The 16,505-nt window shown below is 44.3% G+C and overlaps 1 protein-coding gene across 1 annotated transcript in view; it reads left to right on the plus strand.

Annotated features, from left to right (window-relative positions):
• Positions 1 to 16,235, plus strand: part of Awh (LIM/homeobox protein arrowhead) — a 173,481-nt gene extending 157,246 nt beyond the window's left edge. The window contains exons 6-7 of the mRNA XM_070090745.1: positions 10,173 to 10,262; positions 15,505 to 16,235. Coding sequence (XP_069946846.1) covers positions 10,173 to 10,262; positions 15,505 to 15,566 — 152 coding nt within the window. The 3' untranslated portion in view covers positions 15,567 to 16,235. The remainder of the gene's footprint in view (positions 1 to 10,172; positions 10,263 to 15,504) is intronic.
• Positions 16,236 to 16,505: the final 270 nt, after the last annotated feature.

The raw sequence follows: 16,505 nt of genomic DNA on the forward strand, positions 1-16,505 counted from the left end.
TCCAGTTCCTTGGAGCAAGCGCCTTGCACCAGCATGAAGGTACTAGCTTTGAACGACTAAAGGTGATAATAAACAGAAGAATCAACTAGTGTAAATATTACTCACGTCCTGTAGAATGAATCTTGACGCTCCACCACTTTAAAAATAAACTAATTTTCATTTATTTTCACGTTAAATCATGGTTTTAACGACTCACAATCAGCAGCCAGTGTTTAGTAAATCCATACACTAAGAAAAACGTGCACTGTTACGCAATCAATCAAAAAATTGGAAAAAACAATGTAGAAAAACTGTGAACAGTCTTGACAACGCAGCCATCATGGCGGCCACTGTTTCCCGCCACCACTGATCACTTCACCCCTCAGGGTAGGTTCCTTGATGCTGGTGAGGGGCTCTTGATCTGGGTAACTTGATTTGTGTTCCAGTTCCCCAGATTGAGTCTGAATATCTTCCATCCCCCCATAGGCACTGTATAATCCCTTCGGGTTTAGCGCTTCCCATGATTAGTAAAAAAAAAAGTCGGATCACTTCATCTTTACTTCTCAATTACTTCTACTCTCTCCCTAGTTAGTCACCTCTGTATTCGACTGAAAAAGCCTACTATGATGGTGAAACGTTTCAGAAATAAAGATACCTAACTGTTGCACATATGTCTTCCTCATCTATTTATCAGTACTGTATACTATTATTATATATACAGTGGACCCCTGGTTAATGCCTGGATCGGACAGCGCCAAAATCAAATAACGCCTCGCTTTGGCGTAAAAAAATTGGCTCGGATAACACCTAAAAACTCGGTTAGGAGCTTTCGTCCCGAACGTGTCTGCTGGGTGCTGTGAGAGGGCCCGGCCAGTCATCCAGTCTACCAGCCAGTGTCTACAAAGCCAGTGGGGATGATTCTGCGTGTACATGCGATATATTTTGTATTATTCCATTGTTTTTGGTGCTTGTAACTGCTAAATAAGCCACTATGGGCTCCAACAAAGCTTCTAGTGCCAGCCCTATGGTAAAGAATGTGAGAAACACACATAATTTAAGAAAAAGCTTGTAGAAAAATACGAAAGTGGTGGAGGTAGAGTGGTAGCAGTTGTGATAATGGTAGAGGGTGGTAGTGATGGTGGTAGAGGGTGGTAGTGATGGTGGTAGAGGGTGGTAGTGATGGTGGTAGAGGGCTGTGGAAAATACTGTATATATTTTCCAGAAATTCAGTATTTATATGTAAATAGATGGCCATACTGTATTTAATAATATTTGTCATAGAAAACGGAAAGCCTGCGTCTGTGCAGACGAGACTCGCCATCTTGGTTTTTGAATTTGTATTAGAAACGTTGGTGAATGGGGAAGAATTTTTCGTGCTCTAGAGGTTAAAATTGTGTTGACACCTCTCAAATAGGAGGCGAAATTGGTGGATATGCATTCCTGCATAACTTGAGATATCAGACGACTGGACAAGACAGCTCCAGGAACCTGAGATAAGCTCTCTAGATTTGTGTATAATTCTGGCCAGTGTTTTCATAAATTTAGTCAGTGAGGTTTTTCTGAGTATGATACAACTTAATATCCAGTCAAATTGGTGAGTGAAGTTAAGATATATTTTCCTTCTGTTATGTAATTGTGTATATATATAACCATTTATTATTTTTAATATACAGTCCACAAATTTATATATTTACCAGTATTCCTGGTGTATGTATATTTCATTTAATTAATAGGTCCAGAGCAACTTGTGGTTATGACAGTGGTAGGTATCGAAGGGGGACATTTTTGCGACCTAGGTGTCCCAAATTCCTACTTGTCTGTGTAACATTGATAAATAATAATTATCTTTGTTATCATTTGCTGTTATGTACATAATTAGTTACATTCAGATAAATGCAATTTTCCACAAGGGTGGTAGTGATGGTGGATGAGGGTGGTAGTGATGGTGGTAGAGAGTGGTAGTGATGGTGGTAGAGGGTGGTAGCGATTGTGGTAGAGGGTGGTAGTGATGGTGGTAGAGGGTGGTAGTGATGGTGGTAGAGGATGGTAGTGATGGTGGTAGAGGGTGGTAGTGATGGTGGTAGAGGGTGGTAGCGATTATGATGGTGGTAGAGGGTGGTAGCTATTATGATGGTGGTAGAGGGTGGTTGTGATGGTGGTAGGTATGATAAGGCATGGTGAGGCTGCCAGTTCTGACAAAAAAGCGGCTGAAAAATATGTGCAGGACTTTAAGGGGTACATAGAGGCTGAAAAATTAAAACCCCAACAAGTGTTCAATTGTGACGAAACAGGCCTGTTTGGGAAGGAAATGCCAAACAGGACCTACATTACTTAGGAGGAAAAGGCACTCCCAGGACCCAAGCCAGAAAAGGACTTGTTACCTGAAGTCTTTTTGGAAGGGGATTCCCCTTCCAAATTATATAACACCTTCATCCTCTGCCTTCCTCCTGTCTCATCACTCATCAACAAGTCCACAATAAAGGTAAGTGTGATGTTATTATTGTTTTATTCGTCATGTATCATTGTTTTCTGCGTAGGGAAATCTATATTTCATGTAAAAAATTATTTTGTTTAATACTTTTGGGTTATATGGAACGGATTAATTGGATTTCAATTATTTCTTGTGGGGGAAAATTAATTCGGTTAAAGGCTAAATCGGCTAAAGTCTAGCTCTTTGGAACGGATTAAAGGCATTAACCAAAGGTTCACTGTATATTGATACCTCTTACACACTCCCTCCTCCTTACCATGAAAAGGTTATAATCACCATAAATTTTAAAGGGAGTGGACCGGTAAGCAAGCTGAAAGTCTCGGTCAGATGACCAAAAGCTCCAGCTGCTGGTCATCATATGACTAAGACCCGCTTCAGGAAACACTGTCCTCTTTCCTGACAAGTCTTACCTAACCTGACCCTCCTCCCACACATCCTCTCCCTCTCTCACACATCCTCTCCCTCTCCCACACATCCTCTCCCTCTCCCACACATCCTCTCCCTCTCCCACACATCCTCTCCCTCTCTCACACATCCTCTCCCTCTCCCACACATCCTCTCCCTCTCCCACACATCCTCTCCCTCTCCCACACATCCTCTCCCTCTCTCACACATCCTCTCCCTCTCCCACACATCCTCTCCCTCTCCCACACATCCTCTGCCTCTCCCACACATCCTCTCCCTCTCCCACACATCCTCTCCCTCTCCCACACATCCTCTCCCTCTCCCACACATCCTCTCCCTCTCTCACACATCCTCTCCCTCTCCCACACATCCTCTCCCTCTCCCACACATCCTCTCCTCTCCACACATCCTCTCCCTCTCCCACACATCCTCTCCCTCTCCCACACATCCTCTCCCTCCCACACATCCTCTCCCTCTCCCACACATCCTCTCCCTCTCCCACACATCCTCTCCCTCTCCCACACATCCTCTCCCTCTCCCACACATCCTCTGCCCTCTCCCACACATCCTCTCCCTCTCCCACACATCCTCTCCCTCTCCCACACAACCTCTCACTCTCCCATACATCCTCTCCCTCTCCCACACATCCTCTCCCTCTCCCATCCTCTCCCTCTCTTATACATCCTCTCCCTCTCCACACACATCCTCTCCCTCTCCCACACATCCTCTCCCTCTCCCACTCATCCTCTCCCTCTCCACATATACTCTCCCTCTCCCACTCATCCTCTCCCTCTCCCACACATCCTCTCCCTCTCCCACACATCCTTTCCCTCTCTCACACATCCTCTCCCTCTCCCACACATCCTCTCCCTCTCCCACATCCTCTCTCTCTCTCACACATCCTCTCCCTCTCCCACACATCCTCTCCCTCTCCCACACATCCTCTCCCTCTCCCACTCATCCTCTCCCTCTCCCACTCATCCTCTCCCTCTCTCACACATCCTCTCCCTCTCCCACACATCCTCTCCCTCTCCCACTCATCCTCTCCCTCTCTCACACATCCTCTCCCTCTCCCACACATCCTCTCCCTCTCCCACACATCCTCTCCCTCTCCCACACATCCTCTCCCTCTCTCACACATCCTCTCCCTCTCCCACACATCCTCTCCCTCTCCCACTCATCCTCTCCCTCTCCCACATCCTCTCCCTCTCCCACACATCCTCTCCCTCTCCCACTCATCCTCTCCCTCTCCCACACATCCTCTCCCTCTCCCACACATCCTCTCCCTCTCTCACACATCCTCTCCCTCTCCCACACATCCTCTCCCTCTCCCACACATCCTCTTCCTCTCCCACACATCCTCTCCCTCTCCCACACATCCTCTCCCTCTCTCACAAATCCTCTCCCTCTCCCACTCATCCTCTCCCTCTCTCACACATCCTCTCCCTCTCCCACACATCCTCTCCATCTCCCACTCATCCTCATCCCTCGCTCTCCCACACATCCTCTCCCTCTCCCACACATCCTCTCCCTCTCCCACACATCCTCTCCCTCTCCCACACATCCTCTCCCTCTCTCACACATCCTCTCCCTCTCCCACACATCCTCTCCCTCTCCCACACATCCTCTCCCTCTCCCACACATCCTCTCCCTCTCCCACACATCCACTCCCTCTCCCTCTCCCTCCCACACATCCTTTCCCTCTCGCACACATCCTCTCCCTCTCCCACACATCCTCTCCCTCTCCCACACATCCTCTCCCTGTCCCACTCATCCTCTCCCTCTCCCACACATCCTCTCCCTCTCCCACACATCCTCTCCCTCTCCCACACATCCTCTCCCTCTCCCACACATCCCTCCCTCTCCCACACATCCTCTCCCTCTCCCACACATCCTCTCCCTCTCTCACAACTCCTCTCGCTCTCCCACACATCCTCTCCCTCTCCCACACATCCCCTCCCTCTCATCCTCTCCCTCTCCCACACATCCTCTCCCTCTCCCACACATCCTCTCCCTCTCCCACACATCCTCTCCCTCCCACACATCCTCTCATCCTCTCCCTCTCCCACACATCCTCTCCCTCTCCCACTCATCCTCTCCCTCCCACACATCCTCTCCCTCTCCCACACATCCTCTCCCTCTCCCACACATCCTCTCCCTCTCCCACACATCCTCTTCCTCTCCCACACATCCTCTCCCTCTCCCACACATCCTCTCCCTCTCTCACACATCCTCTCCCTCTCCCACTCATCCTCTCCCTCTCTCACACATCCTCTCCCTCTCCCACACATCCTCTCCCTCTCCCACTCATCCTCTCCCTCTCTCACACATCCTCTCCCTCTCCCACACATCCTCTCCCTCTCCCACACATCCTCTCCCTCTCCCACACATCCTCTCCCTCTCTCACACATCCTCTCCCTCTCCCACACATCCTCTCCCTCTCCCACACATCCTCTCCCTCTCCCACACATCCTCTCCCTCTCTCACACATCCTCCCCCTCTCCCACACATCCTCTCCCTCTCCCACTCATCCTCTCCCTCTCCCACACATCCTCTCCCTCTCCCACACATCCTCTCCCTCTCCCACTCATCCTCTCCCTCTCCCACATATCCTCTCCCTGTCCCACTCATCCTCTCCCTCTCCCACACATCCTCTCCCTCTCCCACACATCCTCTCCCTCTCTCACACATCCTCTCCCTCTCCCACACATCCTCTCCCTCTCCCACACATCCTCTCCCTCTCCCACACATCCTCTCCCTCTCCCACACATCCTCTCCCTCTCTCACACATCCTCTCCCTCTCCCACACATCCTCTCCCTCTCCCACACATCCTCTTCCTCTCCCACACATCCTCTCCCTCTCCCACACATCCTCTCCCTCTCCCACACATCCTCTCCCTCTCCCACACATCCTCTCCCTCTCCCACACATCCTCTCCCTCTCCCACACATCCTCTCCCTCTCCCACACATCCTCTCCCTCTCCCACACATCCTCTCCCTCTCCCACACATCCTCTCCCTCTCCCACACATCCTCTCCCTCTCCCACTCATCCTCTCCCTCTCTCACACATCCTCTCCCTCTCCCACACATGCTCTCCCTCTCCCACTCATCCTCTCCCTCTCCCACTCATCCTCTCCCTCTCCCACACATCCTCTTCCTCTCTCACTCATCCTCTCCCTCTCCCACACATCCTCTCCCTCTCCCACACATCCTCTCCCTCTCCCACTCATCCTCTCCCTCTCCCACACATCCTCTCCCTCTCCCACTCATCATCTCCCTCTCCCACTCATCCTCTCCTCTCCCTCTCTCCACACATCCTCTCCCACACATCCCTCTCCCACACATCCTCTCCCTCTCCCACACATCCTCTCCCTCTCCCACTCATAATCTCCCTCTCCCACTCATCCTCTCCCTCTCTCACACATGCTCTCCCTCTCCCACACATCCTCTCCCTCTCCCACTCATCCTCTCCCTCTCTCACACCTCCTCTCCCTCTCCCACACATCCTCTCCCTCTCCCACACATACTCTCCCTCTCCCACACATCCTCTCCCTCTCTCACACATTCTCTCCCTCTCCCACACATCCTCTCCCTCTCCCACTCATCCTCTCCCTCTCCCACACATCCTCTTCCTCTCCCACACATCCTCTCCCTCTCCCACTCATCCTCTCCCTCTCCCACACATCCTCTTCCTCTCCCACACATCCTCTCCCTCTCATCCTCTCCCTCTCCCACACATCCTCTCCCTCTCCCACACATCCTCTCCCTCTCTCACACATCCTCTCCCTCTCCCACACATCCTCTCCCTCTCCCACACATCCTCTTCCTCTCCCACACTTCCTCTCCCTCTCCCACACATCCTCTCCCTCTCTCACACATCCTCTCCCTCTCCCACTCATCCTCTCCCTCTCTCACACATCCTCTCCCTCTCCCACACATCCTCTCCCTCTCCCACACATCCTCTCCTCTCCCACACATCCTCTCCCTCTCCCACACATCCTCTCCCTCTCCCACACATCCTCTCCCTCTCCCACACATCCTCTCCCTCTCTCACACATCCTCTCCCTCTCCCACACATCCTCTCCCTCTCCCACACATCCTCTCCCTCTCCCACACATCCTCTCCCTCTCCCACACATCCTCTCCCTCTCCCACACATCCTCTCCCTCTCCCACTCATCCTCTCCCTCTCCCACACATCCTCTCCCTCTCCCACACATCCTCTCCCTCTCCCACTCATCCTCTCCCTCTCCCACATATCCTCTCCCTGTCTCACACATCCTCTACCTCTCCCACACATCCTCTCCCTCTCCCACACATCCTCTCCCTCTCCCACACATCCTCTCCCTCTCCCACACATCCTCTCCCTCTCCAACACATCCTCTCCCTCTCCCACACATCCTCTCCCTCTCTCACACATCCTCTCCCTCTCCCACACATCCTCTCCCTCTCCCACTCATCCTCTCCCTCTCCCACACATCCTCTCCCTCTCCCACACATCCTCTCCCTCTCCCACTCTTCCTCTCCCTCTCCCACATATCCTCTCCCTCTCCCACTCATCCTCTCCCTCTCCCACACATCCTCTCCCTCTCCCACACATCCTCTCCCTCTCCCACACATCCTCTCCCTCTCCCACACATCCTCTCCCTCTCCCACACATCCTTTCCCTCTCCCACACATCCTCTCCCTCTCCCACACATCCTCTCCCTCTCTCACACATCCTCTCCCTCTCTCACACATCCTCTCCCTCTCCCACACATCCTCTCCCTCTCCCACACATCCTCTCCCTCTCTCACACATCCTCTCCCTCTCCCACACATCCTCTCCCTCTCCCACACATCCTCTCCCTCTCCCACTCATCCTCTCCTTCTCCCACACATCCTCTCCCTCTCCCACACATCGTCTCCCTCTCCCACTCATCCTCTCCCTCTCCCACACATCCTCTCCCTCTCCCACTCATCCTCTCCCTCTCCCACACATCCTCTCCCTCTCCCACACATCCTCTCCCTCTCCCACACATCCTCTCCCTCTCCCACATATCCTCTCCCTCTCCCACTCATCATCTCCCTCTCTCACACATCCTCTCCCTCTCCCACACATCCTCTCCCTCTCCCACACATCCTCTCTTTCTCCCACTCATCCTCTCCGTCTCCCACACATCCTCTCCCTCTCCCACTCATCCTCTCCCTCTCTCACACATCCTCTCCCTCTCCCACACATCCTCTCCCTCTCCCACTCATCCTCTCCCTCTCTCACACATCCTCTCCCTCTCCCACACATCCTCTCCCTCTCCCACACATCCTCTCCCTCTCCCGCACATCCTCTCCCTCTCCCACACATCCTCTCCCTCTCCCACACATCCTCTCCCTCTCCCACACATCCTCTCCCTCTCCCACACATCCTCTTCCTCGCATTAATATTTTACAACAATACTAAGAAGCTACCAGGACCTTCATGATATTTTACATATAAAATTTGTCAGCCTTATTATATTCATGGGGAATCGCTAAATCCGTAGGGGGATCATACAGCGACTAGGGAACAGGATTCAATCAGCTTTCATTCGTGGAAGGGAAGGATACCTCCAATTCCTTGGATGAAAAGGCCCTTCATCAGTATCAAGAAGTCTCCCCTGAAGGTTATAATATTTAGAGGAAACAAGATATAGTAGATTTCCACCCACTTGGTGGTTAACGCTCTCGCTTCACACGGTGAGGGCCTGGGTTCGATTCCCAGCCAGAGTAGAAACATTGGACGTGTTTCTTTCCACCTGTTGTCTATGTTCCCCATCAGTAAAATGGGTACCTGGGTGTTAGTCGACTGGTGTGGGTCGCATCCTGGGACACTGACCTAAGGAGGCCTGGTCACAGACCGGGCCGCGGGGGCGTTGACCCCTGGAACTCTCTCCAGATAAACTCCAGATAAACTTGATGTTTGGAGAACACTCAGTATTACTAGGATTTTAGTATTAGTATTAGGATTTTAGTATTAAAATTCATTGATTTTGCTGATCGGTACCATGCCTAACCCTTCTAGGGTAGGGTAGGTGCCCGAGCCCGAGCCTTTAGCTCATAAGACTGTCATTCCCATTTGGCCCCTTAATGCGGGGATGGCAGACCAGAGAGGCCTAGCTTGTGGCTAGGCCTGGGGACAGTTGGTCCCAAAGATGAGGAGGTACTTGTGCCTCCTCCCATGGGAGACTTAGGTCTCAGACACTCCCTAAAGAGGGAGCCAAGGCCGGGCCACCACTTGGAAAAGGCCCGGGCCGGGAGAATACCGGCGAATCTTTAATAATAATAATTGACTTTGCTCTCCTCTACTTATACTCTAGCCGGTTAAATATTCTTTTGTCACACTAAAAATAATATTGACTATTAATATACTTTGTTTGGGTTAGTATCCCATTAATTTCGCTATAAGGTGACTTTTATGTTGGAAGTATTAGGATAAATGCGTATTTAAACGTTTATTATTAATTGCTCACTTATTTTATTGCGGCAACTACTAGTGCAAGTACTAAACTCAAAATACTCACTACCCTACCCACATCCCACACATACTACCCCAAACCTACATATACTGTAGATTATCCATCCCATACATATTTCCCACAATATATTATCCACATCCCATACACCACCCACACCCCGCGTAGATTATATATACTATCAGCATTACCAATAATACTCATACATTATCCACGTCCCATACACATTACGCACAACCTACATCCCATTCACCGCCTATATATATATATATATATATATCACAGCCATCAAAACCCAAAACTACGGCAATTCACATCTAATCCACCACAAACAATCACTTCAAGTCAGTTGGAGCACATAACACACTTTCCTGCTTAATATTTGCGTCTACTGTTCCGCACAAAATGACACAGCTTCACCATAATGCTACTGTAACTTACCATCACTGTAACAGAATCAGTTACTCATAGTACGCCACCATACGGTACTATACCACTTCTATACCCCCTACACTACTACCCCACCACACAACCATACTATATTATTATTATAATCAAAAAGAAGCGCTAAGCCACAAGGGCTATACAGCGCAACCATACTATAAACCATACCTATTTCACTGTTCACCAACATTAATACATTACATATCTTCAACATCATACCATTATCATTATTCCACACCCCAACCATACTACAGCTATGCCACATACCGTAACCATACTACACAAACCACACCATAAAAACACCAACCCTATCACAACCATACCATATACCACCAGCAGAAATATTAATGGAAACATGTTTGAGCAGGTCTGGACCGTGCGTTGCAGGACATGAACGGTTCACTGGCGAGGACTATCGACCTACACTTTATGTACTCCTTCCGGCCCCAGAGTGTTGGTGAGTTCCTCCTCTATACTCTTTTATGAACTCATTATAGTACATTAATTTACAATGAGCAACAGCTAAATTAACATAATTTGAATCAGATGGATCTTGTTATGCATCATTAATATACTATCTATATATATTATATATATATATATATATATATATATATATATATATATATATATATATATATATATATATATATATATATAATATATATATATATATATATATATATATATATATATATATATATATATATATATATATATATATATATATATATATATATATATATATAGTGTGTCGTGCCGAATATGTAAAACTGGTCAATTAGCAAGAACTCATTTAAAATTAAGTCCTTTCTAAAATTTTCTCTTATACGTTTAAAGATATATTTTTTTTCATTAATGTTAATGTAAAAATTTATAATTTTGCACTAAAAGAATCTTAGAAAACTTACCTAACCTTATTACAACAAAAGTAATTTATTTTAGCCTAACCCAACTAAATATATTTTAGATTTGTTTACAATAATTTAATACTAAACAAACACAGTGAAATATATTTTTTTCGTTAGGTTAAGAATGATTTTGGCGAAATTATTGCATACACAAATTTTCACTTGTCCTATATGGCAAGATGAGCGTTGCTATTTAAGCCAAGATCGCAAGTTCTGCCTATTCGGCACGACATATATATATATATATATATATATATATATATATATATATATATATATATATATATATATATATATATATATATATATATATATATATATATATATATATATATGCAATAAGATCACAGTAAACAGGTGATTTCAGAATATGCAAAACAACCACTCTGAAAATAGAGAAATTCCAAGCGCTTTCGTGACTACTCACAATGTGAGTAGTCACGAAAGCGCTTGGAATTTCTCTGTTCTTTCAGTGGTTGTTTTTTGCATATATATATATATATATATATATATATATATATATATATATATATATATATATACATATATATATATATATATATATATATATATATATATATATATATATATATATATATATATATATATATATATATATATATATATATTTCAACAAGTCGGCCGTCTCCCACCGAGGCAAGGTGACCCAAGAAAAAAAGAAAATCCCCAAAAAGAAAATACTTTCATCATCATTCAACACTTTCACCACACTCACACATTATCACTGCTTTTGCAGAGGTGCTCAGAATACAACAGCTTAGAAGCATATACGTATAAAGATACACAACATATCCCTCCAAACTGCCAATATCCCAAACCCCTCCTTCAAAGTGCAGGCATTGTACTTCCCATTTCCAGGACTCAAGTCCGACTATATGAACATAACCGGTTTCCCTGAATCCCTTCACTAAATATTACCCTGCTCACACTCCAACAGATCGTCAGGTCCCAAGTATCATTCGCCTCCATTCACTCCTATCTAACACGCTCATGCACGCTTGCTGGAAGTCCAAGCTCCTAGCCCACAAAACCTCCTTTACCCCCTCTTTCCAACCCTTTCGAGGACGACCCCTACCCCTCCTTCCTTCCCCTATAGATTTATATGCTTTCCATGTCATTCTACTTTGATCCATTCTCTCTAAATGACCAAACCACCTCAACAACCCCTCTTCTGACCTCTGACTAATGCTTTTATTACTCCACACCTTCTCCTAATTTCCACACTCCGAATTTTCTGCATAATATTTACACCACACATTGCCCTTAGACAGGACATCTCCACTGCCTCCAACAGTCTCCTCGCTGCTGCATTTACCACCCAAGCTTCACATCCATATAAGAGTGTTGGTACTACTATACTTTCATACATTCCCTTCTTTGCCTCCATATATAACGTTTTTTGACTCCACATATACCTCAACGCACCACTCACCTTTTTTCCTTCATCAATTCTATGATTAACCTCATCCTTCATAAATCCATCCGCCGACACGTCAACTCCCAAGTATCTGAAAACATTCACTTCTTCCATACTCCTCCTCCCCAATTTGATATCCAATTTTTCTTTATCTAAATCATTTGATACCCTCATCACCTTACTCTTTTCTATGTTCACTTTCAACTTTCTACCTTTACACACATTCTCAAACTCATCCACTAACCTTTGCAATTTTTCTTTAGAATCTCCCATAAGCACAGTATCATTAGCAAAAAGTAACTGTGTCAATTCCCATTTTGAATTTGATTCCCCATAATTTAATCCCTCCCCTCTCCCAAACACCCTAGCATTTACTTCTTTTACAACCCCATCTATAAATATATTAAACAACCATGGTGACATTACACATCCCTGTCTAAGACCTACTTTTACCGGGAAGTAGTCTCCCTCTCTTCTGCACACCCTAACCTGAGCCTCACTATCCTCATAAAAGCTCTTTACAGCATTTAGTAACTTACCACCTATTCCATATACTACTTGCAACATCTGCCACATTGCTCCTCTATCCACTCTGTCATATGCCTTTTCTAAATCCATAAATGCAATAAAAACTTCCCTACCTTTATCTAAATACTGTTCACATATATGCTTCAATGTAAACACTTGATCTACACATCCCCTACCCACTCTGAAGCCTCCCTGCTCATCCGCAATCCTACATTCTGTCTTACCTCTAATTCTTTCAATTATAACCCTTCCGTATACTTTTCCTGGTATACTCAGTAAACTTATTCCTCTATAATTTTTACAATCTCTTTTGTCCCCCTTCCCTTTATATAAAGGAACTATACATGCTCTCTGCCAATCCCTAGGTACCTTCCCTTCTTTCATACATTTATTAAACAAAAGTACCAACCACTCCAACACTATATCCCCCCCTGCTTTTAACATTTCTGTCATGATCCCATCAGTTCCAGCTGCTTTACCCCCTTTCATTCTACGTAATGCCTCACGTACCTCCACCACACTTACATTCTGCTCTTCTTCACTCCTAAAAGATGGTATACCTCCCTGGCCAGTGCATGAAATTACCGCCTCCCTTTCTTCCTCAACATTTAAAAGTTCCTCAAAATATTCTCGCCAACTTCCTAATACCTCCCTCTCCCCATCTACTAACTCCCCTACTCTGTTTTTAACTGACAAATCCATACTTTCCCTAGGCTTTCTTAACTTGTTTAACTCACTCCAAAATTTTTTCTTATTTTCATTAAAATTTCTTGACAGTGCCTCTCCCACTCTTTCATCTGCTCTCCTTTTGCACTCTCTCACCACTCTCTTCACCTTTCTTTTACTCTCCATATACTCTGGTCTTCTTATAACACTTCTGCTTTGTGAAAACCTCTCGTAAGCTACCTTTTTCTCTTTTATCACACCCTTTACTTCATCATTCCACCAATCACTCCTCTTTCCTCCTGCCCCCACCCTCCTATAACCACAAACTTCTGCCCCACATTCTAATACTGCATTTTTAAAACTATTTCAACCCTCTTCAACCCCCCCACTACTCATCTTTGCACTAGCCCACCTTTCTGCCAATAGTCGCTTATATCTCGCCCGAACTTCCTCCTCCCTTAGTTTATACACTTTCACCTCCCTCTTACTTGTTGCCACCTTCCTCTTTTCCCAACTACCTCTTACTCTAACTGTAGCTACAACTAAATAATGATCCGATATATCAGTTGCCCCTCATCAACCTTTTATCCACCAATACATAATCTAACAAACTACTTTCATTATGTGCTACATCATACCTTGTAAATTTATTTATCCTCTTTTTCATAAAATATGTATTATTACCAAATTTCTTTCTACACATAGCTCAATTAAAGGCTCCCCATTTACATTTACCCCTGGCATCCCAAATTTACCTACTACTCCCTCTATAACATTTTTACCCACTTTAGCATTGAAATCCCCAACCACCATTACTCTCACACTTGATTCAAAACTCCCCACACATTCACTCAACATTTCCCAGAATCTCTCTCTCTCTCCTCTACACTTCTCTCTTCTCCAGGTGCATACACGCTTACTATAACCCACTTTTCACATCCAATCTTTATTTTACTCCACATAATCCTTGAATTTATACATTTGTAGTCCCTCTTTTCCTACCATATCTTATCATATATATATATATATATATATATATATATATATATATATATCCTATATACATGTATATATATATATATATATATATATATATATATATTATATTATATATATATATATATATATATATATATATATATATATATATATATATATATATATATATATATATATATATATGTCATGCCGAATATGAATAAATGGAAATAAGTGCTTTTTAAATGGACGTGTTGCTGGAGTGTAAGGTAACTTTTGCGAAGGGATTCAGGGAAACAGGTTAGCCGAACTCGAGTCTTGAAGGTGGGATATGCAGTGTCTACACCACTGAAAGAGGGGTAGGGATGTTGCAGTCGGACAATAATATAATTGTAATGTCAGTACACTTCTGAAAAGATGGCGGTTGAATGAATGGTAAATGTATTTTCTTTTGGTCATCCTGCCTTGGTGGGAGACGGTCGCTGAGTTTATATATACTACTGCTACTCCTAAAGGATGGAGTAGAGGTAATGTTAAATCATCAGTTTTGGAAAGAAAAAGTAATATATATAAATTGAAGAATTATGTGGATTAAAATAAGGGTGGCATGTAAGAAGTGGATAGTAGTAAGTGTTTATTTGCCTAGGGAAAAGATTTTGGGTGTGTTGAGTGTGTAAGTTTTGAACCGAGAAAAAATAATTGTTGTGGGGGACCTAAATGTTAACATGGGCAAAACTATTTTAAGAGTGTCAGGGTAAATGATAATGGAGGGCTTCTAAATAAGTATAGAAAAATATTTAGTAAAAGGTAATATGTATTTTAAGAAAAAGAAGATAAGTAAGTATACGAGATACGGTATGGGGCGTGATAACAATGTTACACTATGCAATAGCAGATAAAAGGCTGATGGATAGACTTTTGAATGCGTATGCTTTTAGAGGGGCGACAGATATATTACATCATAACTCACGAAATCGTAATGATGCTATTGCTCTCTAACTGCGGGTTCAAGCCCTGCCCGTGGTATGGTTTATATTACATCATTATTTAGTGATAACTACTGTGAGAGTAAGAGGTAGATGGGGTACAGGGAGACTGCCATCGTTAGATAAGAGAGAATTGAAACTTTATAAATTTAATAAACTTAAAATATCTAAGCTACTCATTGTTCTTTACAGAGCCTGATGACTCCTCTTCCCCAGAGACTCCTATCATGACTATGATGCATGGTGAGGTGTGACGGCACGCGAGTGGCTGAGCCTCTTCGCCATCATGTTTTCAATGACTTTGGAGCACAGTGATAAAATTGACTTACAATAAATGCATAATGTACGAGTGTAATACCCTTACACTGATACAATAAAACTGGTCGTTCCACTATAACTAGTACTGTATATATCCGGACACCTAACGGGAAAGACCAGGGCCGGGATTCCACCAGCAAGTCTCGTACTTTACGTTACAGTACTGTACATCAATGTAATAACCCTCATTGGTACAATCCGACTGATAGTTCATCCCTGTGTAACTACTACAGCTCATCAGTGTAATATACAACAGTGACACAGTCTGACTGGTAGTTTGTCCCCCCAGTAATTACTACTGCCTATCAGTGTAATATCCTAAACTAGTACAATTTGGCCTATGGTTCAACCCCTGTAATTACTACTGCCTATCATTGTAATGTCCTGCGTTGGCACATTATGGCTGGCAGTTCGTCCCTATAACTACTATTCTGTAAGTGACTTGTTATCAACATTTCTTATATAAGTCAGGTGATCAAATACTAAAATAGGCTAATTTATATTTTTGCTAGGTAGCTACGAACTTTTTTTTTATATGAATGTACACTGCAAACCTTTTTCTGGTTGAAGAAAAAAATGTCATTTTGCAGTCAAGTCTTGTATTCTCAAACCATAATAGTGTTCTAAACTGCAAAAAATACTACTGTAAGTTATATATATATATATATATATATATATATATATATATATATATATATATATATATATATATATATATATAATTGCATTCATTAAGAGAGTGGGAGGCAACCAGATTAGATCCAAGGAAAGGGAAGACTGTTTCAATTCTTTGGATCAAGAGTCATTCACTGAAGATGATTAAATAAGTTGTAAATTATCTGAGGTGCTGAGGTTATCAGAGTACTTTACATACT

Source organism: Cherax quadricarinatus, chromosome 32 (assembly GCF_038502225.1).
Source record: "Cherax quadricarinatus isolate ZL_2023a chromosome 32, ASM3850222v1, whole genome shotgun sequence".
NCBI lineage: Eukaryota > Metazoa > Arthropoda > Malacostraca > Decapoda > Parastacidae > Cherax > Cherax quadricarinatus.